At 40.0% G+C, this 27,365-nt stretch overlaps 1 protein-coding gene across 5 annotated transcripts in view; it reads left to right on the forward strand.

Moving 5' to 3' along the window:
* Nucleotides 1–27,365, forward strand: part of Nfia (nuclear factor I A) — a 347,599-nt gene that overhangs the window by 256,657 nt on the left and 63,577 nt on the right. For 4 of the 5 annotated variants that reach the window (XM_052176800.1, XM_052176801.1, XM_052176802.1 and 1 more), the window contains one exon: nt 14,427–14,555. The exons of the other annotated variant lie outside the window; for it this stretch is intronic. In XM_052176800.1, the coding sequence (XP_052032760.1) occupies nt 14,427–14,555 (129 nt within the window). The remainder of the gene's footprint in view (nt 1–14,426; nt 14,556–27,365) is intronic. 5 annotated transcript variants of the gene reach the window in all.

The following is a 27,365-nucleotide window of genomic DNA, read 5'->3' on the forward strand; positions in this document are numbered from 1 at the left end:
TCACAGGCACTCTGCAGCACTAGCATAAATTAGGGGAAATGATTGAATCTCCCACAATCCCCTGCAGTAATGGGAATAGTCACCGTTACAGAACACTGCCGTGGGATCAATGTCCCAGCTTTTCTTCTACATTTATGGAGCAGTGGGAAAGCATCATTTGTGACAGCGTTCTCCCACCATTATCTCCTTAGTATTGGCACCTGCTCATTAGAGAATGATGTGCCAGAGAGCGCCAGTAGAGTAACAAGGATCTGTTCTTAATGACCCTTACCAGAGAAATCTCACCTAAATAAAGGGTTACAACAGAAAGGCTCCATTACAAAATGAGTACTCTCATCAGCCTTCAAGAATGTCTACCTTTTCATCAGGGCTCATTTCCTAATGTCAGAAAATGCTCTAAGCCAACCCTTTCTATTAAACTCTAAAAGGCTATATACTAGAAGAAAGATGTCTTTGCACTTACACATACATGGCGTATTGAGTGCCACATATATATATGACAAAACGTGGGCAAAAAAATTACTGTTTATTTGGTTGGGTTATTTTCTCCCAAAGCTTGTTACAGTACCTAGTAATATGACAGGCATTCAATCAATATTTGTTGAATAAATAGATACAAAGCTGGCGACCACGTGTGTCCTATCATGTCCTTTGAATCTGATCAAACACTTTGACATCAGAGTGCTGAGTGCCTCTGATGAAGGAAGGAGAGGAGCTTCTTTGGCTTTGGAGAACCCAGGTGCACAATTTTGTAAATACAGAAACTCCCAAGAAAATTAATGCTGTGTTTCAGCTGGTCTTGTGTAAATAATAAATTATCCAAATCACCAAATCCTTTAATTTCATGTTTAAAAATAGGGTTATATAAATGCTCTAGGATAAAGACAGCCAGTGCTGATTGGTGAGGCTCACTGCGAGCTCTTCTCTTCCTTTTCCTGTCACCATGCCCAGGTACTTGTGGCTCAGTGTGGCCCAGGCTTAGCATAGGGAAGGGGGTGGGGCATTAAAGGAAACTCCGCTCTGACCACAGCAGCCTTTGAAGGCTTGTCGAGTGGAGAATGATAAGAGAAAAACAGAATACTTTGTTTAAAAAAAACAACAGGGAAGTAGAAATTAAGAATTAAAAACTTTAAAATTCTTGTCTCCTGCCATGATCAAACCTGCACTCTTTGTAAACTGCTCCAGATTTTTGTTTCCTGGAAGAACATCAAACAATGATAGGAAGAAAACAAAAGCTGCCGTTTATTGACTTTCTACCATGTGCAAAGTACTGTGTCTGTCATTATCCATTAGATGCCTTCAATATACGTGAAGTATACTTAATAAGGCATAGAACTTTGGTGATTAGTGTGTATGTCTTTTGGTGAATACTTGAAAATCTTTGAAGTGTTACAGGAGGTATGATACCAAGAAATTTGATGGCAAGTACATTGTACAGCTCTGAAAGTGTGATGTGCAAAGCTCTGTGCAAAGTGGAAGGTGAAATAGAAAATTAAAGTAGTAGACACTGGCTTCTAAGAGACTAGACCCACTAGAGTCAAAGGAATGGATAGTTAACTCAGGAGACTGATGGGGTATGGAGGGTAGACAGCATCTCAGTTTGGGGAGTTACTGATTGTCCTGGGCCACAGTCTTCGCCTGCACTTATTGAGAAGCCCTTCCATGACTACTGGGGCAGCAGCGAAGCCTGGTCCCTGTGTCCTTCTCTTCCCAATAGGCAAGTATCACATCCCCCATCCCTAAGAAGCATGCAGATGTCATGCAGTTTAGGAATTCCCGAGGAGGTACATGAGCTGGGACCATCCTGAGCTAGCAAAAGACATCATCCCTCATACTGACCAAAATCTCCCTGTCTTAATAAACCACTGAGTTTTGGCTTATGGATGAATAAAGGATAGACAGAAGTACATGATAGATCAGAATTATTGCAGATATGATATTTTGCATTATCTGTTAAGATATTTTCTTGAACTAATACAAGGTAGTTTAAATCTTTCTCTCTTTAAATAGTGATCTTATCTTCTCAACTATATGAACATGATGCAGATATATACCAGGCCATAATTTGATTAATAAATAATATATATTAGCTTATATTTTTGTCACTGGAATGCTGCTGGAATTTTAAATATATAATGTTTTATAAGTAACAGTGGTGGCTAATGGCAACATATATTAATCTCAATTATATATACACATACATACATACATCATACATGCATACCTGTGAGCTAAATATATGTGTTTATTTCACATATACCCATTTAATTTATTTAAAAAGAGATTAGAACCAAGGTCATTTATGGTGGCATTTACAGACTGATTTCTCTCTCATTTACCTCCCGTTTCTCTACTATACTAATGAATCAACTTAAATATTAAATGATTGAGTTTAATGCTGTAGTTTGTGTAGAAATAAAGGCTACTGATATGTTCTAATAAGGTAGTTCTTTAGTACTCCAGATCAAGAATCTTTTCTGTGAGGAATGGGAAGAGATGAAGAAGGAAATCTTTGGACCCATACAGTCCTGTCTCTCTGTTCAGGGCGTCAGCTTCTGATGAGCCTGTGTGCTCGACCCCTGTTTTCCTGTAGACGATTACAATAATTCATCCAACTCCATCCGTCCACAGGCTTCAGTTACATCATAAACTCATCAATTAATCAAAGACATGGCACCCATTTGGAGATGATGGGTGAAGTGCATCCTAGGAGATTCCGGGAAGTGCTCACATGCACATAGTAAATCAGAGACGAGTCCTGATAGATTCCTGAACAGCACTCCAAGTGCTCCAGCAGAGAGGGTTCCCTCTAGCCCTGATCGCAATGTATGTCTCTCAAACGAGAGGGGGGAAATCAAGCATACAAGAATCCCCTCATTTCACAGCATCTCTTAGAGGTGAAAAATTAACCTGAAATGGAAATGATGTTGCATGTTAAAAGCAGTTCTTTGTTGCTGTGACTTGTCAGAACCAAGGATTACTGATCCCCTCGCCACCTCTCTTACCAACTAAAAGCCTGTCTGAAGCTTTTGGATTTTTAAATCTAGGACTACTATAATTCTGGGTTCTCTGATTTCTCTGGTGTGATGGCCTGCTTATGTTCCCATGCCTCGCATCGCTGTGAAGAGTGGGTGCCACCAGCCACTGATGATGTTCAGGGCTCACCCACACCGTGCCCCTCAGCACCCATGTTTGCATGTGGGCCTTGTGTCTTCTTGTACTTTTATTTTTAATAATTCCAATTTCTTGGCATCTCCCACTGTACATATAATAAAGGATGGATTGAAGTTCCCACTGGCATAGGTAGAAATGCACTGAACACATTAGAACTTGTAAGAGCATCAGCTTGTGGTACCCAGTGCTTTCGCCCTGTTAGCAAGCCTAACCTAGGAGTTGCCGGCTATCACCAGCTTCCAGCACTAATGACTTCCAAATACCAGACTTGGACTTGATGCCTGTCAGAATGCATCGTCTGCTCTTCAGCCGTGTCAGGAACAGCATGAAGAGAGCATTGGTGAACACACCTCGCTTGTCTTCCAGCACACCTGAGGCTCTTACATAAGCCACACTGCGTGTTCTAATGTCCAGTTGGGTGCCACATTGCATGTAGGATTAAAAGAATTAAACTGAATGTGTTTCAGGTCCAGTTATTATTTGATAGTTGTCCTTTTGTGGTGGTGACACCTGCTTCTAATTTGAAAAGTTCTTTCCATCAGTGGGTATTTTTCTTTTCTTCAGAAATTTTATCCTCAAAAGACTTAAGTAGTGATTTTTCTCCTTTGGTATGCTTGCATCTATGAGTTTGTCTATCAGAACTGAAGGCTTAAGATGCCATTGGTTAATAAGGGAGACACTTTCATAACCCAGATCTATTAAATATAATTTGCATCAATTTTTGTCCTGGCCATACATTAGGAGTTTGCTGAAAAATGGTTTATTACAGGTCACTACTGTTTGAGTTACATCTTGGTTGTCTTGAGTTGACTAACACCAGAGCTGGAGATAAATTTGAACAGAGCAGGAATTACTTAAACCCAGCATTCATATCTAGCTGTTTTTCACCATCAAGGGCAAGTTAGAAGCCATTGTGATGTGACTCTGAGTGGAAAGAATGATGGAGGAGGCTGGCTTGTCTTCTTTGACACATGTAGTAGTCACACAGTGGGGGATAGCCACTTGTAGTGCCCAGTGACGTTTGCTTCGTTGTTTTTTTAGCCTGTATGAAGACCTTTTCCTCACAAGTGCTGGATAAAGTTCATCCCATGAGTAGAAAAAGCTGTGAACGATGGTGCACAGCTAACAACCCATTCTGATTGGCCTGTGGGGAGTTGTCTGCTTAAAATTGGATCCTTGTGTTGAGTTTCCAAAAAAAGGTGTGAATATGAAAAACAAGTGCTAAATCATGACTCCAGAGAAAATGTCGGCCATGAGCAGTTTTTAGTTTAAGCAAAAACCAAACTTTAAAATTCGGATAAATAAGACAAGTTGGGGGAGAGGGTGAGTCACTAGCTCCCAAATCAAAGCTTCATGGAGAAGCAAGTTTCACCGAACTTGAATGCGACACTCAACAGAGACATTGATTGAATGGAACTGACTCATTTTCTTAATTGATATGCAGAGCTCTGCCAAGCATTTACCCTTAGTGTCAGATAAGTAATTTTTAATAAAATATTTCCAAGACATGAAGACAGTTAAGAAAACAGCACGGTTTTTAATAACTGCACTCGTAAGTAAACGGATCTATCATTATGTTGTCACAAAGAATGACAGAGAGCAGAAACATGCTGCTGATCCCTCACAGATAAGTGTGTAATGTAATTAGACAGACACCCTTCCTCTGTCGAATGCAGCATTAATCATTAGAAACGCACCTCACTCTGTTTGATATGTCACTGTTGTTAGAAAGGAAAAGCAAGCCAGCAAGATGCTGTGCTGCACTGACTCATGTATTTGTCTGATTGGTATCAGAATTTCTTTTGATTTTTGATTGTCTGAATACTGCTAATAATTTTGTGGCCTTTTTGCATGCGTGAAGGTGTATTTGAGATACAGTGCTTTGTTTTGTTTGTAAAATATCAGTGTCATAAGCATTCCTGAACTCAAAATATTCTTAAGCTTTGAAATGGTCTTTGGGCCCATCTGAAATGATGGCACAATGTATAGTCAGATTTTCCTAAAAGGGGTGGGCTAGATGTTGTCTGCATTAAATAATAGCCTAAGAGAGAAACTTTCTGTGAAAACACTGTGTGCAAATGATGAAATGCATTGCCTCTTCCCAACATTCATAAGCACGGGCTTTATAAAAAAAAAATCCATTTTCTTTTACCATATAGCTCTGTCTTGGACTGTGAATTGCTGAATAGTTATAAAGGGGTATCAGCACAATTTACTGCACAAGTCTATCTCCTCACTCTCTCCATGACTCAAAGGCCTTTCAGGGTACAGACGAGGGTCATTGAAGGATGGCAGGCCGATTCACGAGGTAACAGGTGGAGGTCAGCGTAGTTTATTTGTGGGGATGAGCAAGAGGCGAAGCATCCAATGCTTTGCCATAATAAGGTTTAGCAAGAAAACGCTGACTGTACCAAGCTGAGATTCTCGCTGACAGAACCTTTTCTTGTGTTTATTACTTGATTTCACAGTTCAAGCAATTCGAAGAGGCCTAAAATTATATTCTCTTTCCCTTATGAAATGTTTCAATCAGCTTCAAATTTTTCACTTCAAATAAAGTGATAGGTGCTTTCCATATGTCCAAGCAATGTCAGGGTAAATGGAGCCCTCCTGCTGCCATCACTCCAAGCATCCTGCTGATTAAACTTTACCAAAGGAACCCTCAAATCCCAAGTATTTGATCATGGTTTAAGTGGCAGGTAGGGGCATGTTTTAATAAACACTTAAGTTGACATCACTGGGGCTAGTGTTATTTGCTCAGAAAAAGCATCGGTAAGGATTTTGAAGATGCATGAGCATCATGTTGCCTGTGGCTTCGTGGAGGTTAGAAGGAAAGCCTTTGGGCTTCCCACCCTCTCAGATTGTTCACAGGCGTTGCTTTCAATGACCTTCACGTGTGCCACAATAACATTCATAGAGGCCAAGCTGACATTGCTGGCCAGGAAGGCAGGAGGTTAGTTACCACTGCACACATAAGAGCTGCCTTGTAGAACTTTCACCTCCATGCCAGCACATGCATCTGCTCTGTGAGGTGCTGTGACCATCCATCACATGAGACTCTGGACACTCAGACTGTGGTGATGCTGAGTAATAGAATCTGTAAATTAATGCATGTGCAGTGGAGTAGCCTCACATGCCTGGCTGGCATCTAGCACGCTGGACAAGGCAGGTGCAAACCAAACACACACATGTGATCATTGACTTTTGCAGCTGTATATATCTAAGTAGAATGAATAAAATGTTTTACCATGTTACATTGATTATTTTTTTTTTGCAAAAAAATAATCATTTGTTTTTCTCATACTTTTTTTTTCTTTACTCAAAGTCCTGTGAATGTGAGTGACTGCTGTGTTGAGCCAGCGCTGGTCCATCTCATACTATGTGGGATGAAAGACCGGGGACAATGGGATGAGTATAGAATATACCATCTCCAGGACACATAAGAGGCGTGACACACAGTTTGTTCTTGTCCTATTGTGGGGCTGTGTTTCTGTGGGTTTGTGGGGTTTCTGTTATTTGTTTTGTTTTGTTTTGTTTGATTTGTTGTTGTTACTTTAAGAAAGAGGAAGTGACCTCAAGCTGCCCAGGAAACCAGGTTTTCAGGTGGCATTTTCTTTGTATCTAGATTGATTTTCCATAGCTGTACATAACTCTTCCTACTCACGTGAGATTATTTGGAATACATCAGAGATTCATAACCTCCTTCCCCTAGCATGGTCTGTATAATGGTTTTCTCCATACTCCCTTTTCAGGAAAAAACACAAACAACAACAAGAACAACACCCTGGAGAAATCACTATGTCCCTTACGCCTTTTAAACAGCCTGGGCATCCTTATAATGTGGTAATTCTTCCAGAAGTTTCCTTGTAGTTCCCTTTAAATGGTTGCATATGGGATAGGAAGGATAGACTTTAGGAGCTTTTTAAGTTTCAATGGATGCTCCCCCATCATAAAAATGATGTCCAGATATTTTTATTCACTTAAAAGAGCTAACAGCCAAATGTTTTACCTTTCAACTACCCAGGGCCCTAATTATAGTAAGTTATGTTACACTGAACCTTAATGCTTTGTATCATTACTACAAACATTGAAGAAAAGTACAATATCTTCAGCTATATCCTCATATCACATACTGTATGCTTACAGCTTCTAGAGCAGAGCTTGCTAAAGTGGTCATCAGTCTACACACTTAGCACCTTCATTTAGCATCATGGTTGTTAAAGCTGGCAAAATCATGTGGAATAGGTGCAGTAGTTCTAGAAAGGCCCTATGCTTGCCAGGGGCAGGGCATAGAATGTTTCATAATCCTGCAGTTGGGGAGATGAGTCTACAATTTCATCCTGGGATTGAGAAATATCAGTGAAAATGATACTGGAATAACGTTGTGTTCTCCATACTTCCACATGAAGGGTGTAATCTAAGTGCCTGCCTGTAAGAGACCAATCACAAGAGTGGTTAACAACATATTTTATTTTGTATTCCACACTCCGACTTCTCTCTGATGCTTGCTATTACCCAGTCAACCAACTCTGCACCCATCCTTTTTCTCATTAAGTTGGTATCTTTTGTTAAATTCTTCAACTAAGTAATCAAGAAAAACTGGACACTATTTTAAGGGTAAGCCCATTCTACTAGGATGTCTCATAGGCCACTTAGTTTTTGAGTGTTGTGCCTTCGCAGATAAACCATGAGCCAAGTTCCAGTTTATTACGGATCCCATTAGGTTGGTTATCAACTTTAATAATTACAGATTTTCATGATTTTCATAATTTGAAACATAAACAAGCTTCATAACTTTACCTGTTCCCTGACTGTGTTGACTGACATACATTCTTTACTCCAGTTAATATTTTAAAGTTACCTTTTTGTGTTTGTAATCCTTAATGATGGACATTGTAATTAATTCTAATTGCAATAAAAATTTTATTTAAAAAAAAGGAGTGGTTAACAACATTTACATGAAGAAAAGTACTTCATTGTCCCTCATAAACTGGATTTAATCCAGCTCCTGACAGGAAATATCACTCAGAGAACTAAAGAGTACCTTTCTTTCAGTATGTACTCGTATTCTGAGGTAGGGGCATACACCTCTAATCTCAGCACTCAGGGGGCTGTGGTGGGAGGATCAGGAATTTTAGACCAGCCTAGCTACATAGAAAGCTAAGGGAGTGAGGGAGTCTTGGATGGAAAGGGAAAGAATATGCTCGGTTCTTGAAGAGTGTTGTATGGAAAGGAGAAAGAGCTTTGGCTGCGTGGGTTCAAATCCAGCCTTCTGTACTTACTTAGCTCTGGCCCCTCACCTTCTCTCTGTACCCCCCACAGGCATCGTCTCTCTGAGCCAACCTTGCACCTACTCGGCTATTCCCAAGCATGCCTGACTTGCTCTATGCCTCCTTCCTGCCCTTGTGTGGCAGACCTAACCTATTGTTTTGCTTATTGCAGGTTCAATTACCCATGATCCTCTCTGTACCCCCAGAATGTTAATATTCATCTTGATTTTCAAGAAACAGAAATCATAGCTGCTTACCTTTAAATGCTTTGAGTCTGCATATAACTTTGCTTTAGCAGCTCTTTACTCTGTCTGACCAGGCTACAATCAAATTCTGTCCAGCCTGAATGTCCAGCAAGATGCCAAGAACTGGGTGTTAAAATGCCACCAGTAGGCATGATCTTGATTAAATTTCTTAACATCCCTTAATCTCTAACACCTGCAGTGTTAGCTTGTAGGTAGGCAAGGATAATACCCATGATATCTGAAATTAAGATGTAAGGAATTAAGATATTTGTAAGCACATAGTAGGTATTCTCCAATTTATAGCTTTATTGTTTTCTGTTGATTTTTGGAAATTATTAATATACAGGAATTTGATCTCACCGGGTGTCTGCTGAGTCAGGAAATGGGGGCATCTGGAAACCTTTAGGCTTGAAGTAATCCTGACCTGAGTGAGGAACATCATATAGATGGTCCCTGGGGATTAAAAGTTGACAATAAAGAAGAGAAAAGCCAGGATATGTAAAATACCACACAGCCCAGTGGTTCTCAGCCTGAGGGTCATGACCCCCTTGGAGGTTGAGAACCTTTTCACAGGCTCTCCTAAGAGCATATGAAAACACAGGTATTTACACTACAATTCCTAACAGTAGCAACATTACAGTTATGAAGTAGCAGCGAAAACAATTTTATGGTTGAGGGAGTCACTCCAATATGAGGAACTATAGTAAAATATGCATTAGGACAGTTTAAAACCACTCATATAGACCATATAGCACAGCGGCTGGGACGCTCTTCTAACCTGTTTCATACTGAGCCTAAAACTAAAGGGCGAAGTGACTTGTTCTTTAATATTTTTCTCACTCTGTGGCTGTAAAAGAGATTCCCTGAAACTCAACTTCATGTGTCAGTTACAACACTTTGAAGAAAGAAATTTGAATTTCATGCCCCAAACTCCAGCAATGGGCATATGAGACAGTTTCCTATAGTCTGTGCCTGGGCAACTGTCAGAGAAAAATGACAATACTTCAATGAAGTAAGCAGTGGCACTCCCTTGCCTTAATGTCCTTTTAAAATGTCCGTCAAAAGACAGTAGGGATGGCTCATTGGTTAAGCGCACTTGTTGCCCTTAAAGAGGACCTAGCTTCAATAGCCAGCACCCACAGTGGTTCACAACCATCAACAAATCCAGTTCTAGGGACTCCAAAGGCCTTTCTGACTTCCACAGCACCAGGCACACAGGTAGTACACATACATACACTCAGGCAAAACACTCATACACATAAAATAAATAAATTAAATGGAAAATTTAGGTTTATGGTTTACCCTCCCTCACCCCCATTGCTCCTATGATTCCTGAAAATGCACCGTGGAGGCTTCTTGAGTAGTGAAAACTTTCTAGCGCCTGCAGAAATTCCTTCCCAGCTTCTACTATAGAGTTCTTGATCAAAATCTCCAGTAAAGCCCATAGTCTGGGGATAGAATAATTAAATTATGATTCTCCTATTTTCTTTTTTTCATTACTTAAAGTAAATCTTAATTTCTCTATGAGAACCTGAGAATTAATGAATTAAATATCATCTAATCTTATTTCTTGAAAGCTATTTCTTAGAAGAATCAGGGGGAAATAACAATTTCCAGACATGTTTGATCTTTAAATAAAAAAAAAAAACACTAATTATACCTCTGTTCCTCCCACCCCAAGAAAATTATAGCCCCTTTTGTATGCAGTGGTGTCGTTTTCTCTGAAATAAGTGTATCCTAGAGGAAATCCTTACAATTTGGGATTAGTTAGGTAAAAATAATGGAGACTTCTTGAAATCTAGTGAGTGTTTATAGCAGGTGTTGCTATACATAATTTGAAAATCCTGTTGGTTCTTATTGCAGATGATAGGTTGCCACATACTTAGCAACTGGAAGCAACATACATTTTGTATGTCCCATGTCCATGGTCAGCAGCCTCAGTACCAGGTGCTCAGGTCTCTAAAGGGTGACAGCATGCTCTTGTCCCATCTGTAGCCCTCTCTAGAGCTTAGCGTCCCCCTTCAAGTCTTCACGGTCACTGGCAGAATTCAGTGTTCTTGCTTTAGGATCACGGTTTTGGTTTTCCTAAAGTCTCGTTGCTCTAGATAGTACACTAGAATTAAAGATTTGGTTCGTTCACAGAAATCCCTACCAGTCATTATTTGTACAGTAATTATATAACCCTGGTGCATAGATAATTGGTAAAAGAAGCTTTAACAAAGAGTTAATTTCAAAGTAATGTGCAAAAGCCAAGGTGGATGTTCTGTAGCTTTTAACATAGAGTATTTTACTTGCATTTTGAAAATGTATCTGGTCAATTAAGTATACAAAACAAATTAACCAAAACATTTATTATGCATGTAGAAAAATATTAAAGTATATAACAAGGAAATGGGCTCAATATGTCTTTAAAAATTGAAAACACAAAGTAATTTTGAGCTTCATGACAGCCTTAGGATTCATATTACTTTACTGTGATAAATTTAGATTAGACATAGTCTGGCATGTCGTTCTTACAGGCTGACTATGCTTCTTCCCTCTTTAACTCTTTCAAGGAGGGTTAAAAGTGTGTGTGTGTGTGTGTGTGTGTGTGTGTGTGTGTGTTCACACTACAATGTATATGCAGAGGTTAGACCTTCCACCTTGCTTTTAGGCAAGGTCTCTCACTGTTTGTGCTGCTGTAGTGTGTGATTCAGGCTAGCCAGCTGGCAAGCTCCTGCCGTAGGAGTTGCATATGCATGCATTTGCTTGCATAGGTACTAAGCATGCATGGCGTCACCCTGTCATAGAAGTGCAGGAACTAAGCATGCATGGTGTCACCCTGTCATAGGAGTGTGGGGACCATGCTTGGCTTTTCTCGGTTTTATGGAGGTTTTGGGGTTTTGCATGTAGATCCTCCAGCTCCAGTGGCAGGACTTCGACCACTGGCCTTTCCCAAAGCCCATATTTTCCTATTTTTTTAAAAACCACTTAGCAACTTGATCATTCTCTACCTGTTATTGCCCAAGTCATACTTAAAGTACTTTTCTTACATACCAAACATTGAGGGGAAATGAACATTTTGAAGAAATCAGAGCTTTCGTGAGTCACTCATTTGCTCCCTTCCATATAGTTGGTTCAATACCATGATTCCAACAATGATTCCATTGTTCAAAATAACTGAAATAAAATCTTGAGTCTTCAAAGTTTTGGGATTTTCCACTTCTTTTCTATTTCTGTGTCTTTCCTAACACATAATTCCAGCATTTGACTGAATTTAAAGTAGGAGAATAGTAGGTAGCTCAAAACTTGTATTGTGCAAAAGATATTTGAATGACTTGGGAGATTTGTCAACACTTAAGTATTTTATTATTTAAATTTTTTTCCTTGAAGGCTTTCCCCTACTGTAGTTGAATCATAATACCTTGCTTAGATGACTGGCAGTGATCATTCAATGGCGACCTCAGTGTGCCCTGTTAGCACACTGGTATGCTGTGGTCTGTAGCCTTTTCAACAAATATAATTAATGCTGCTAGAACTGACAAATTTGCTTTTAATTCAGATAGAATAGGGATTGACCTAGAATGGACTTGATTTAGGAGCATGAAATCACACAGCCATGCGTTATGTACTTGTGTCTGACTAGGAATGTTTTCTAGTATGTTTTCCTCTAGGAATGTACTAACTAGTGTGTTTTCCTCTCGAGATGAAAATCATGAGTTTTGTTATATCAAAGCATCTGTGTGTGAAATCACAGGTAAAAGTGCAATCTGTACATGAAGTTTAAAGACCACACACAGGAGAGATGAGACAAGGAAGGAGGGAGGGAGGGAAAGAGGGAGGGAGAGAGGGAGGGAGTGAGGGAGGGAGGGAGGGGAGAGAGAGAACGAACCTTTTAGGACCCTTTGGTAATTTTAGAATCTTTGATCAACATATTTAACATAGAGAAGGCCTAAACAAACACATTTCATACCCAGATGCATTTGGATATCATTTTATAGGATAACATTAATCTCTGATTAAAAAAAAACAACAACAACAGACATGCTTAGGTACAGCCTCTTTTATAAGAATACTATAGTTCATGGTACTAGCAATTACTCTGTGACAGTTACATACTACTATCAATAGACCAATTACTTATTTTTCTAGTATGCCCAAGTAATTCTCAGATCTGAGGGGGAAAACCATAGGTAGACATGTTTAAATGATTTTGTTTCTTTTTCTGATGCAGTACAGACCAATTTTATGCTGGAAACTTGAGATCCCAGATCTGTCCTGTGATATGGAGATTTTACGTCATTTTCTTTATTATATGTCCAAATTTCTGTTGTCTTACCTGGCACTCCCCCAAATGAATAGATGACTCCAGTTGGATCTGTCAGCACAGTTGCTGAGAACACCACAAACCCAGTAATTACAAGGGACTGTTTTCCCATTATTCCTCCAGTATTTTTCTTTCCAACACATTTCCTAAGTTTAAAATGTTTTGAAAACCCTAGACACTGTAGAAAAATGCTATTCTTTAAGACAAGCTTTTCTTATATTTTCTTAGCATAAAAGTGATATATGTTCATCATAGAAAGGGCAAGTAAGCAAAAGGAAGTAAGGAAAACCACAGAAATTTAACTCACTGAGGGAGCCGCCGTTACAGTGCATACACAACTTCCAGTTCTTTCTCTGCATAGAAAGACACAAATTATGTTGTACGTTCTGTGATTGATGTACTACAACATCCCAAGTTGTAATTGGCTTTTCAGTCAACATTATATTATAAATATCTCCCGTGTTGTTATTCTTTTACAATATTCTTTTCATTGGTTAGACCATATTTACTGAGCCAGTCCCAATTGCTTGTATTTTAAGGGTTTTTTTTTTTTTACTTTTATCTTTTCTTTTCCTGTTCTATAAATAATTCACTGAAAGAACATCTGAGCTGCTATTATCAAGGGCATTTTTATGTTAAAAAAGCTAAATTATTTAAAGTGTAGAAAAATGCTTTGGTGCAGAAATAAGGTAACTGACAAGACAAAATGGTTGCATGTGAGGCTGTCTTTGTGTGCTTAGGCAGCTGCCTTTGTAAAGGTCCCAAAGGTCACAGACACGTGACACACTCACTGGAAAAGTTGAAGCCCATGGAAGTCAGATTTCTGTTACTACAAGAAGTACCCAAAAAATGGAGCATTTGAAAAAAAGAGCATTATTTTGGTTTTAGAAGATCTAGTCCATGATCAGGTAGACCTCCAGACTCACTGGTGCTTGGCCGCAAGGTGGGGAGAATATAGTGAGTAAAACTGCTTTTCTTTAACCAGGAAGCAAGAGAGAGCAAGAAAGGAAGGGATCAGATCCTGGGATCTCACTCAGTAGTCTCCCCCTTGACCTGCCTCTTAAAGGCTCCCCCTCCTCACAATATAACTACTTTGGATATGAATATTTTAAAATTCAGGTCTTTTGCAGAGGACACTGAAGACCCAAGATACGGAAACCCCCATAAAGAGAAAATCAATAGTCCCCAAATGGACTATGATTTAAAACAATAAATTAAAATAGCTTACAGAACCGCCTAAAAGGGGAACCATTCTGTTACTGATTTGTTCCTGTGACAAATTCAAAGCAATTTAATACAAATTTGCATTTACAGATGATTCCATTTTATTTCTTTTTTTTTTTTACCCCCACTCTCTAAGTGTTGTCTTTTTTGGTCACACAAATTGTTGCTCTATAGATTAAAGTTGCCTCAACAATCAACCCTTCTTGCCAGGCATGCCATCTCCAACCACACTGAAGAAGTCTGAGAAGTCTGGTTTCAGCAGCCCCTCCCCTTCGCAGACCTCCTCCCTGGGAACAGCATTCACACAGCATCACCGACCTGTCATTACAGGACCCAGAGGTGAGTTGCTTCCCCAGAGATCCATAGGGTCTTGAAATCAAAGTTTCAACGTGGGGAGAGAGTGAGGACTCCCCTCTAACTATTCTGAGGCAGTAAGTGATCTAATTCTTATATTTCAGGATAGTCTTAGAATTTTAGGGACCAAAGAGTTTTTGGCATCCAATCTATTGCTCTAAAGTTAAAAGACACAAGCCTTCTTTGTTTGAGAGGCAGTAGGCCAAAATCAAATGTGCCCTCAAGCTGTATGTGTGCATGCCTCGTGTGTAAGTGTCCAGTGAGTGCTTTTTCCATGTGGTCAGTTACCTATTTTCCAAGTGACAAATGCTTACTGCCCTCCTATCCTTACTGAATCTACAGATGTGCGGCGTTCTGTGTTGAGGTTGTTTGCATGAGGGTGCTGACGAGTCGTCTTCATTCCCTCCTTTTGAAGTGGTAGATAGTTTGTCTGGTTTTCATTGCAGTGTTTTCCTTACCTCAGTCTCGTGTGCTTTAAAGTATATTATTAAAATGTGTCCACAAGAAATAGAATTTGTAATTCACATTAAAGACAAGCCTTAAACCCCAAAAGGATGTCAGCAAATCACTTAACTTGATCCTATTGCAAGATTAAAATATGTATTTATTTATAAAATTCCCACAGTAGGAATATGACTGGCTGTGGCCATATTCACCCCCCTCCATCAGATTGCCCTTTAGGTCCATTATCTATCAGCTGACCTCAAAAAACACCCTGGAAAGTTACAGTCTGATGTCTACTTTGACATATACCTGGGAAAACTAATTTTTCTTGCATTAACTCATGTTAGGCACACTGAATCCATTTATGAGTACTGTAATAGTCCCAAGAAAGAAAATATTGAGAGGGATATATAATGCACATATGAAAACTCTCATTTAAAAAAAAAAAAGTGCTAGCCGGGCAGTGGTGGCGCACGCCTATAATCCCAGCACTCTGGAAGGCAGGTGGATTTCTGAGTTCGAGGCCAGCCTGGTCTACAGAGTGAGTCCAGAATAGCCAGGGCTATACAGAGAAACCCTGTCTCAAAAAAAAAAAAAAAAAAAAAAGGAAAGAAAAGAAAAAAGAAAAGAAAAGTACTATGCCATGGGAAGCAATTTCTATGTCAAGAAACTCAACTGCTTCATCCTTAGAGATACTATGGTCATTGATATAATGTTCTCATCAGGATCCCTGACTTTTCCACGTGTGCACCTATGGTATAACCACAGATGCTTACCATATATACATACATATGTGCATATATGCATATATTGTATACACATATTATACATTATATATAGAAATGAGAATTCCCATCTGAGTAAGTCATTAAACTAGTTAGTATTACATCCTCTTACCATTAACATGTGTTGAGCATCTAAACTATAGCAGGAAATGAGAGGTATGAAACCATTTTAAGTCAGAATATTTATGGTACAGGGAAGATATGTATTTTATATGTCGTTTTTATGGTCAGTTTAACATATTCAAATGCTACATGAATGTCAGAGGAGGAGGAGGATGCAGAATTTCCTTCATTTGTTCATTAAAGATTCACTGGGTACATGTCTGTGTAGACACTGGGGCCAGTGTTTCCTGCCCTTGTAGAACAGAACAGGAGAAAGAAGATGAGCTTTAAGAAAAGCTGGTGTGTAGGAGGCTGCTATCCCTTTGTATCAAACAAAGAACTTGAAAGAATGAATAGCACTGAAGTTGAATCTCTGCATGGCAGCTATTCCAAACAAAGGAAAACCCAGAGTATAACAGGGTAGTGGATCTGGGGAAGAACAGTGTGGCAGCAGCCAGGAAGGCCGGGGAGGTTCCGGCTACATCCCTGTATGCCTTCTGATTTTACATTGTCCTTGCCAATGCAAGGGGGGCCATACGATCAGAGAAGGAACCTTTCCTCTCAAACTCATTTTTGGAAACTCTAAAGGGCATAAACAATATACCTGTATTATTCCTTATTCAAAAGAAACCAACAGTGCCTACTGTGTGTCTTGGCCTCAAGCTGTGTTTCTGTGAAATGCTGTAGCAACCTAATACTTACCCCAAGTGCCTGATGACTAATCACTTTGGCTAAAATAGCCCACACAGCATTGGGGCAGAGAAGACTTCCTTAGCACATGACACATGGGCCTTGACATATCCTGCTCACATTGATATTCATAAAATATATATGAGGAAAAATTAGAAACCTAGTTTAAGAATTGTGGAATACCAAAGATTCCTTGTTTTCAGAATTCAAGACGAGTCCCAGCATCCTTGGTTCTCCTTTCTGGGAAGTTTGCTCGTGTAACCATCCTCACTAAGCCCCTCCTACCCCATTAGAGGTCTGACATAGGCCTTGGAGTAGGGTAATGATATCCTTCAGTTGTATCTCTGGGCTAAGAATCTTTATGCTAAGAGGTAAGACAGGCAAACTAGGGCATTTGTTGGTTAAGACATTTTTAAATTGAGATGCTGTCCCTTAAGGTAGATGGAGCAGTCACTGTGGGCTCTGTAATCCCTCCCATTCCCCTCTGAACCATTTGGAAAGCTCATGCTTACAACAACACCCATCTGAGACAAAGGCTAGCATTGCAAGATGAGGCCAAGTTTGAGGAGTGAACGGCCTCATGAAGCAGGCAGTAGACTAACATGAAGCAGCATGTGAATGTGAGGCCATCCTCAGATACCTGTGCTTCTGCAGTTACCGCTGCCAGACACAGTAAACTCCAGCCATGTATGTTCTTGTCAGGTTCCAAGAGCAGAAGAATGTCGCTTCCAGTATATGCAATAACTTCCTGCCAGAGTCACATGGTATACTGACACCAGACTTGCAAGACTTGTGCTGCCTTCCCTAAAACTCCCATGACAAGTAGCAGTTAGTGGATGTGAGACATCTCAGGCTCAGGCCAGAAGCCTGATCTCTTAACAAAGCTAGAGTAAAGCAAGGTCACTTTGCCCAACCAAAAGATGGCTCTATTTTCAACTGCAAGACTAAACTTATTAGTAAGTCTCATCTACAAGGAAAACCTTTCTGTGTAAAGACTGCAAAGTAAAGGCAGAAAAATTGGACCTTGATAGGGAGACACAGTATCATAATGGTCTTGAGATATCTCAGCTACACAATATAATACCTGAGTACCCGATATACAGCACGAATGTGATTCTTCCTAATGCTGGAGGTTGGAAGTCAAGCTGATGGACAACTTGGTGTCTGGCTAAGGTTCACACACTGGCTTATAGATTTTGGCTTCTCACTGTTTAGAGGGGCTAAGCAACTCGATGGCTTCCATTATGAGGTATCCAGCTACTCCCATCTGTGAGGGTTACACCTTGATCTAATTGACTCTTAAGGCTCTACCTTCTACTGAAGTTTCTCTTCAGACCATAGAAACCTTTTGCCTTTAATTGAATGGCCCACCTCCAATACTATCTCATTGGAATTAAGATGTCAACATATGCATTTTGAGGGGACAAAGGCCTTCTGACTACAGAAGTAGTTAAGCACCGAAACTAGAGGGTCAAATGTGCCAGAGTTCGAATCTGTGCTACCATTTATGCCTACTGTGTGGTTCTGGTGCTTGGTTTACTGTTCTGAAATTCTCCACCTAGGAAAAACTCTACTGTCAGAGGAGAATGCTGTCATATGTCTGTTGTCATTTGAACAGTATCTGGAAATAGACTGTGTACACAGTAGGACAATATTCTTTCATCCAGGTTTTAAAAAACAGTCTCATGCTATCCCTACAGCCTTCACCCTATCAGCATCTTACCCATCCCCAAGCCTAGCTCACATACACACAGTATCTCTCATCCAGAATGCTCAAGACCATAAGTGTTTGGAATTAGGATTTGCAAACATTTGCACATGTATCATGCAATATCTTGGGGATGGCATCAAGATTCATTCATGTTCTATACACACATACAATATACATATAACATATATTATAGCATATGATATATAATATATTATATGCTATATATTATATATTATATAATGTACACACAATATATATGCATACACACGAACATATATATATTGTGTGTGTGTCTTATATGCACAACCTACAGCCAATTTTATATTGTATTTTAGCACATGTGGTAAGGTATACTTTAATGAACTTGTATCCTGTTAGTGTCCAAAAAGTCTAGAGCTTTGCACATTTCAGCATTGCTGCTTGTAGATTATGGGTACTCAACTTGTGCTTCTTTTGGACACAAAGCTGCCCTAGCTGCACCCTCCCTGCATCTCCTCCCCATCCATAGCTTCCCACAGCTTTACATGCCAGCACATCTTCTGCCTTTGGTTCCATTCTTAGTTAATGTTCAAGTCTGGTCCCCTCCTGAAATAAGATATCCAGAGACAAGCATCTCTCATATATTTTACATCTTTTTCCCTCACCTAGTGGGCTTTAACATAATGAATAAATTAAAAGTAGCTAAAGTTCATGTAAATACACACTCAAAAGAACTTAACCCCTTAACCCCATCCTCACACACTCTCTAATGGCTTCTCAGTGCTCCAGGAGAAGCAGCGGGCACATATATAAACAGTTTCACATGCTTCATAAGAAGCAGTGAAGCTAGTGAAAAACCACAGCCTGTCATCCAAGGAAAACTGTGTGCGATGGTCTAAGCAAGGCTTTGGTCCCAGATGCTAGGGCTGGTTTTAGTTAATGCTCTTCGGACCACTTCGCTGTGTGGGTGTAAAGGGAGAGGCATGTAGTTTCCTAAGTCTAATCTCCTCTCTGACAGTGGCTTTCTTTGTGGCTTTGATATATATTGCTTAACCTTGTGGCCTCAGTTGGACCGCCCATACCCTGGGACTAATACCTTGACACCTGTTTCTTTGTTTAGTTAGAATCAAGTATGGGGTTAAATTGTACTGGAATAACCTGGAACAAGGAAAGTTATTAAATTTCAATGAATCCATTTTTGTCTTTGTTCACTGTTATATTTACTGGGCATATATATATATATATGCCCAGTATATATATATATATATATATATATATATATATATATATATATATATATATATATATATATATATAAACATATATACATATGTACATATATATAAAACCAAAACAAAATTTTTATAAATAAGAAGGATATGTTTATTAATTTTCCACATAGAATTAAATTTTGGTGGAGTATTTGATTCTGTAAGGTATAAGCATCTTCATTATTTTTAGAGTGAATCAGTATTTTAATTTGTTACTGCAAAGAATGCCACCTCACACTCTCTCTCTTTCACATACATATACATGTATATATAAACACACACACACACATATATATATAACACACATATTTAATGTCATTCCACAAATTGTTAGGAAATTTGTCCTAACTTAAAGCCAGAAGTCAATAAATTACTTTTTTTATAACTCAAGTCAGAAACTCAAACAGCAACTTTTAAAACCAAATATCTCAATGTAATTCAAATATTTATTAATGTGATTCCTACATACTGAGAAACGTTGATAGAAAAACATTCTTTGACTCCCACAATCAAACCATTTTGCTTCTGAAAGAGCAGAAGACTTTGGGTGTAAAAAACATTTCAATTCACGGCATTCAAGAGTCTCAGCTCTAAACTGAGGTGTCGCAGGTGGCATTCACATCTGTATGGTGTGGCTGCCATGTGAAGTGGCAGTCACAGGTGCACTCAGAACCAAGACTGTGGTAGAGTCACGTGCTTGACCCAGGTGAACACTACAGAAACACCTTGGGTTTGTTGCCTATTTGATTTTGAGTTAGTTTTTGCTTATGCAGACCTTTTAGCACTGCCAAATTTTGCATAACCCCCGCATTGAGCTATATGACTTCACATGCAGATGCAACACACAGGTTAAGAAACCCTCAAGAGTTTCTCTCACTATTTTTTATATTTATTTATTTTGTGCATGTGTGCATGTGTAAGTGTGTGTGCCTGTGTGTGTATATCTATGGGTATATAGGTCAGAGGGTGACTTCCAGGGTTCAGTTCTCTCCTTTCACAATCTGGGATCCAGACATTAAGCCCAGGTCATCAGGCTGGACAGCAGGAGCCTTCACCAGCTGATCCATTGTTCCAACCTTTGTCTGACTCCGTTTAAGAATTATTTGCAGTAATCATCTGTGATATTTTAAAGTTTCTTAAAAATATGAGAGTTCTTGAAGCTTGTCTTTCTGCCTAAAGCCTTGTGTTTTCAAAAATAATGAGAAATGACACTTTAATACTTCACACTAAGGAAAGCAACTGTGCTCTAGAGATTCATAAAGGGTGGCTTCAGTCACAGGTTGGGAGGCCAAATGCAAAGGACTGGACTCTAGGAGTCATCTGACCTGATGTATCTCAATATAACCTAACAATGTGTCTACAGGTATCAGAAAAATACCATTAAGTCACGACAAGAAAATTATAAGCCAGCCTTGATGATACAGGCCTATAATGCAGCAAGAGACTGAGGGAGGAGAATCTTCAAAGCTCATTAGACTATAGAATCTCTTTAAGGCCAGCCTGAGTAATTTAGTGAGATCATACTGTAAAATTTAAAAATAAATTTAAAAAAAATGGTCATGGCTATAGCTCAAAAGTGTGCTGCAAGTCTCCCATGAGCAAGGCAGGATGGCCGAGGTTGAATCCCTGGTCAAAAAACAAACAAAATCTAACTCTTAGTACAATTCTGTGCTATCATGACACCAAATAGTATCAAGGAGTAAAAAGTCTTCTCTATGATTTGGATATGGTTGATTCCCTAAAGTTCCATGTGGTGGAACTTTTGTCCCTAGTGTTGCTGTGTGTGGGTCCTGGTACATTTAAGAGATGAAGTCTAGTGCAAGGTAATTATGTCAGAAACTCCTTCAAGAATAAACTAATGTTGTCTCCTGAGAAAGGTCAAGGTCTAATTGGTAGGAATAGATTCATTCCTGACAGTGGGTTGTTAGAAGAAGCTTGGGCCTGATTCCTCACTGGTTTCTTCTTCTCTTGCTTATACATGGGACACTTCTGTACATGACCACTTCTCTCTCAGCTTCTCTGTCATGTTATGACAGAGCCAGGGGACCTTCACCTGCATGGCAGTCACCAGTCACCAGAACCTAGGCATATAAGCATCTCTTCAAGCACACAACCTTAGATATTTTGTTATACTAACTCAGAACAGACTAGCAAAGTCAGGAGTCAGAAGGTACTTCTTCTCTTATGACTACCACACTCCTCCTGCCTTCCATTCAGCTAAAAGAAAGGAGATTATGAGATACCAGCTCATAACCATTTATAATTCGTTTCTTTTCACATTTATTTACTGTGGATCCATGGGCATATTATGATATGCCATGTACGTAATTGTTAGAAGATGCATTGCAGAAGTTTCTCCTTCTATAACATTGGCCTCAAAAATTAAATTAGGGTCTTCAGGCGTGGCAGCAAGAGCCTTTAGCCATTGAAACATCTCACCAGCCAACTGTTACCTTTTGTATGGTCACATGGTCAGAACTATACTGTATGATTGGCTCTAGCTACAAGGGAGGGTCCAAGGTATAGATGTCGATTTTTAGCTGAATTTAATCATCAATATGTATAAATATTGGGGTTGTATGAATTAGTAGATAATGGAGTAATATATTAACAAGCAGTTCCTTCTGAACTTGGTATGACTTACAGATAGCAATCTGAGCTGGCCAGAGCCAAGACCAGGATTCTTCTTGTTTAGTTTCCTGTTCCTAACCTTTACTCTGCCACTTGAGGGTCGAGAAAGCCACCTCCAATTAAACCTTTAGTTTGTCCTCTCACTTAATTAGTTCAGGACATGATGTGGCCATTTAGCTATTTTGATAATTATTCGTAGCCTGTGTTATCACACTGAGTTGTCATATAGCTAAACTTAACAACTCATGTATCTTCTTTCTTTATTAGCCATAGCCTCTGGTCCCTTGCTTCTAGCAAAGGCATGGTTCCTGTGAGGCAAAAGTCACTCCAAACATTTTTTCAGCCATTCTGAAATTAACTTGAAAACTCCTGTTACCATCTGGTGACCCATTAATTTTTCCCACAAATGTTTACCAAGTGCTCACAACAAGCAAGGTACTCTTAGGTTACTGAATAGAGGGAGCAAGTGAAGCCCGGTTCCGATCCCCAGAGTACTTCCCGCTTGGCAGCTGAGGGAGAAGAGCCAGCAGTTGTGTGGTGATCTGATCAACCCTAATCTGAAAGGCTAAAATCAAAAATGCTCAAAGTATGGGCTTGTAAGCACCAGATGAGATGCAGCCTGGGTATGACATTGGTGCTCAATATGTGGTCCATTTTGAATTTCACACTCTTGGGATAGGACTGTTTCATTGGTGAGTATATACAGAGATTCTCAAATCTAAAATAAAACCCAAACTCAGAAACGCACAGTGCCAAGCATTTCAGAAAACAGACTTGACCTACACTGGGCTAGGAGAGACACCAGATGCCAAGCAAGACAAAGAAGGGCATCCTCATGGGGAAATACCATGGCATTTGGCATTGTCAGAGTACAAACAAGCACGATGCTTAACCCCATCTCAAACCTTTTGCCATCTGTTTATCAGTATGCAAAATAGAGAGCAACCGAAACAAAACAAATAATTTTGTTAGACAACTAGGTACTATGAAATTAAAATGAAGTGATTGCAGGTGTGGCTAAACCGCTACATCTGTGTGTGTGTGTGTGTGTGTGTGTGTGTGTGTGTGTGTGTGTGTGTGCGTGTGCGTGCGTGCACGCGTGCGTGCATGCGCATGTGTGTGTGCGTGCGTGTGTGTGTGTGTGTGTGTGTGTGTGTGTGTGTGAGAGAGAGAGAGAGAGAGAGAGTAGTTTATATGCCAAATGATTCTGAAAATATTCATAACATATACCAAAATAATAGTCACACAAACCAAAGATTTGTTGTGTAGTTTTCTACGAGTCATGCTAGTCTCTGTTTGGGGAGGTGTTCAAAATTTTACATGCTCTAAAAGATTTCTAAGTCCATGATTCTCCTGCTTTGTGATGAAACATCTGAGTATCTAAACTATATTTCCCAGTTTGGCCAAGAAAAATACACTGCAGAGAATTATGAGCATGATGACCATCTTCCTAGAAATCAAGGTCACCATGAAGAGTTGGAGGAGTATGGGTTTGTGCCATGCACAGACAGTAAGAAGGCTTAGACAGGGAAGGAGAAATTAAAATGAAGGCAGAGGTTTCTAAATGGCAGCTACCATGTCTTTTTCTGCTCATCCCCGAAACCTTCCACCTCATGACTTGCACAGGAGCACTCAATAAATATTCCTCAAATAAATGAATGAATGCATACATGTGATTGAAATGGAAAGTATGGGAACTAATGGGAAGTCCTTCCTACCCTGTTTGATAATATAATAATGATGATGATGATGATGATGATAATTTATTAATAATGTTCAGCAACATGTATTTTGAAGCATTTATAGAAGTGCCTAGAGTGTGCAGGTATTCAATATTTGTATCTATTTGGTTTCAATTTAGAATTTCTACCTTGGAACTGGAAAGGTAGTTCAGAAATTAAGAACATGATTGTTCTTCCAGAGGATTCCTGTTCAGTTCCAAGCACCCACATGGCAGGTCATAACTCTCTGTCACTCCAGTTCCAGGAGATCTGACACCCTCACACAGAATACATGCAAGCAAAACACCACTGCAAATTTAAAAAAAAAAAAAGTTTCTACCTTACTACGTATTAGGAAAAGTTAGCTCAAAATTTTGGGTCCCTTTAAAAAGACACATATTTGCCTGTAGTACTGTTTCCATCCACTGACAAGCTCAAAGGAGAGACATACCCTGAGGCCCCATCACTGTATCTATGACCCTGCGCCATTGGCACAGGCTCCCAAGGGGTAGTTTCTCAGGCCTTCCCCTGTCATCTGCAAACTTCTTGGCTGTTTAGGAAAGCTTCGTGAACTTAGCCGTGGACCAGTTAGCTGATGCTCAGCTGAATCTAATTTGTTTCTCCTGGGTTCGTGCAATTGAATCATCTCAAGAAAATGAGAAGTAATTAAGTACCTGTTGCAAACACGGTGCCGACATCCCTTGCCAGCAGACAGACGCACGGCGCTTATTTATTATCAGAGTTTGTCATCTGGGAAAACATGACATCGCCCTTCTCCAGGAGGCATTACTCCAGTTGCTTTGCGAAGCCGGGCCTCACTGACATAACGAGCTCCACTTTGGAGCATGGACAAGACAAGAAAGGTCTGGGGACACAAAGTGAGCACACATGCAGTGCCCGGCCTCACAGGGAAACCTCGTCCCGGGGCCTGGAAGTTACAGGACAACAGAGAGGAAATGCAGCATTCTAGCAAAGGCTCCTAAAGGATCAGTTCAGGAAATTATTAAATTCATTAGCCAGATACTTACAAGCAGCTATTACTGCCCAGCCAAAGGAAAAACCAGAGCCAGCAAATGTTTTAAAACTACAGCTAAACAAAAGTCAGGAAGCGTGTAATTAAAACTGTACCTTTATTGTATTGTAAAGAGTTTCACTGTGACATGGAAAATATTTAAAGGAGAAGGCTGTTTAGCTAATTTGTCTGCAAGTGAGCTGCAGAGTGGAGAACCATCCGAAATTAACTGTAAGGCCACCCACCGAGAGAGGCTCATAAAGGGCCGGGGCACTCAGCTTGGTTTTGTGTAACTGTTCAATAATTACCAGATAAATGCATAACTCAAAGCTCTATTACACTAATAATTTGTATGAAGATAGATGTGTGGGACACCCTGCTGGGTTAATTTGTCATCCTGCAGGAATCTTTAAAGAGAGCTCCTCTGTAGTAGGATCATGTTAATATGCTGTCCAGGGAGGACAGGTTAGAACGGGACCTCTCAGCTCCTTAAGCTTTTCAAGAGGCACAAAGCCCCTGGAGGGAGCACTAAGGAGAAATGGGGTGATTAGCTTAGTGGACCCCCACATCCACACTCATCCCAACAAAGGAAGCCACCTCCACACATGCCTCTGGCACAGTTGTGCGACCGAAGGAGAAAGAAAGAGGGATTCACGGAGGGAGCCACGTCTACATGTAAGAGGTAGCCATGGCCAAGCCTCCTCACTGATACCAGATACATCAACTGTAACTGGCTTTATAATCAAATAAGCCCCTGGGCAGCTCGCTCTTTCTCATTTAGCCTAATCTTACATTGATCCCATGCTTAAGAATCATTTCTAGGGTTTTTTTTTTTCAGCACAAAACCAAAAATTTGAAGTCAAACGTGTAACTTCACTTTATGTGAAATTGTCTCTCTCTCCCTCATTCATTCCCTTTCTCTGCCTTCCTCCAACTGCTGTTTCAAATATAAAGCTCACATTTAGGCATCAGTGCAGGTTTGAGGCTCCCCTATTGACAGAAGCATAAATCATGTTCAAGTTAAGTGTATTGCATCGCCTGGAGCTGAGCTTCTGAAGTATTTAAAGTAGTCCAGCCTATCAGGCATGGAGCAAGGGAACACACTCTGGAGAGCTGTGCTGTCCTGTCCAAATGGCTGGAAGGACACTGAGAGTCACTCTTCCGGCCTGGGTCCTTTGTGTTGAAAGTGCTGGTGCGTTTAATCACCCACAGGTACTCACATGCTTTTTAAAGTTATAGTTCCACAGAAAATTTACATTCGTCACTTGCCATTTCTTTATATCAGTTGTTTCTCTGCATCTCCCCCAAACTTGTTTTATTATGTGAAAAGCACATGTGAGAACGTCAGAACTGCATGGTTCTCCTTCAATAATAAGAGGCCTGGAACAGAAAATAAACCATTTGACCTCCGAAAAAGTAATTTAAACAGAAGCAGGGAATGAAGCAAGGAGCTGTGCCTGGCAGTGGAGTCGGCCACAAAAGAATTCAACTTCTTCCCGGACACGTGGGCTCTGTTTAAGCCTGTGGAAGTCATCTGTCCTCAGTGGGCCTTTGTTTTCCTACTTTTACATAATTGGAGAGCATTGGTGTGAGGAGAGTGAATTGCCCTGTCCTGTGAAAGGAGGGACTTGGAATTCACTGTGTGTCCCGTAAGTGGCATTTTTTTCCCAGACTCCTCTTTGCCCTGAGAACCTCCTTTGCTCTCTTTGTGTTTTTATTCTTGAAATGATCTCACACCCTGACTTGCTGTCTACTCTTGATGATCTAGAAGTAACCTAGAACACGCTAGAAATGAAAAATGGTCTTGGGGAAGTGAGCAGACCCAGGTTCCCTCTGCCACACACCCTGCCCCCACTCTTGTGTGGAAGAGTGGACGACTCCACAGTAGGGCTGGTAGCCCATCCCTTGATTTTGGAGACTTCACCTAGAGGAGCCTTCTTTATCTATAGCTCTCACTAAAGGGGGAAGAATCTTTGCTAATTGGGGTCTGCTGCTTACAGAGTCAATTCAGCAAATAATAGTTGAGCCTTTGTCTGCCACTAACAATAGAGTCCCAAATGATCAAGCTCAAAAGGCCATCCCTGACAGTCTACCTAGAAGAACAGACATCATTAATGAGGAGGTGATAAAGAACCAGAGGACAGCACCAGCACCATTTGAGCAGTTGGTGATTTTAGGTTACAATTATCAGGTTCCCTGGGTACCCTCTGTTGACATAGTTAAAAAACCTTGAAATTCTTAGGGAATGTCACTAGAATGTCACTAAACCCCCAGATTCCTGAGCACTATAATAAAAGCTGATTATAGTTAAGTATTAGACTGTGAACTGTGTTAATAAAGACTTTCTGAGAATTCCAACCAAATTGCTTAACCACCCTACCATTGACTAGCCATGAAAGAGAATAAGTTAGGTTTAGCAATTGAAAAATCTAGGAGAGTGGCTGTGAGT

Source organism: Apodemus sylvaticus, chromosome 3, assembly GCF_947179515.1.
Source record: "Apodemus sylvaticus chromosome 3, mApoSyl1.1, whole genome shotgun sequence".
Lineage (NCBI taxonomy): Eukaryota > Metazoa > Chordata > Mammalia > Rodentia > Muridae > Apodemus > Apodemus sylvaticus.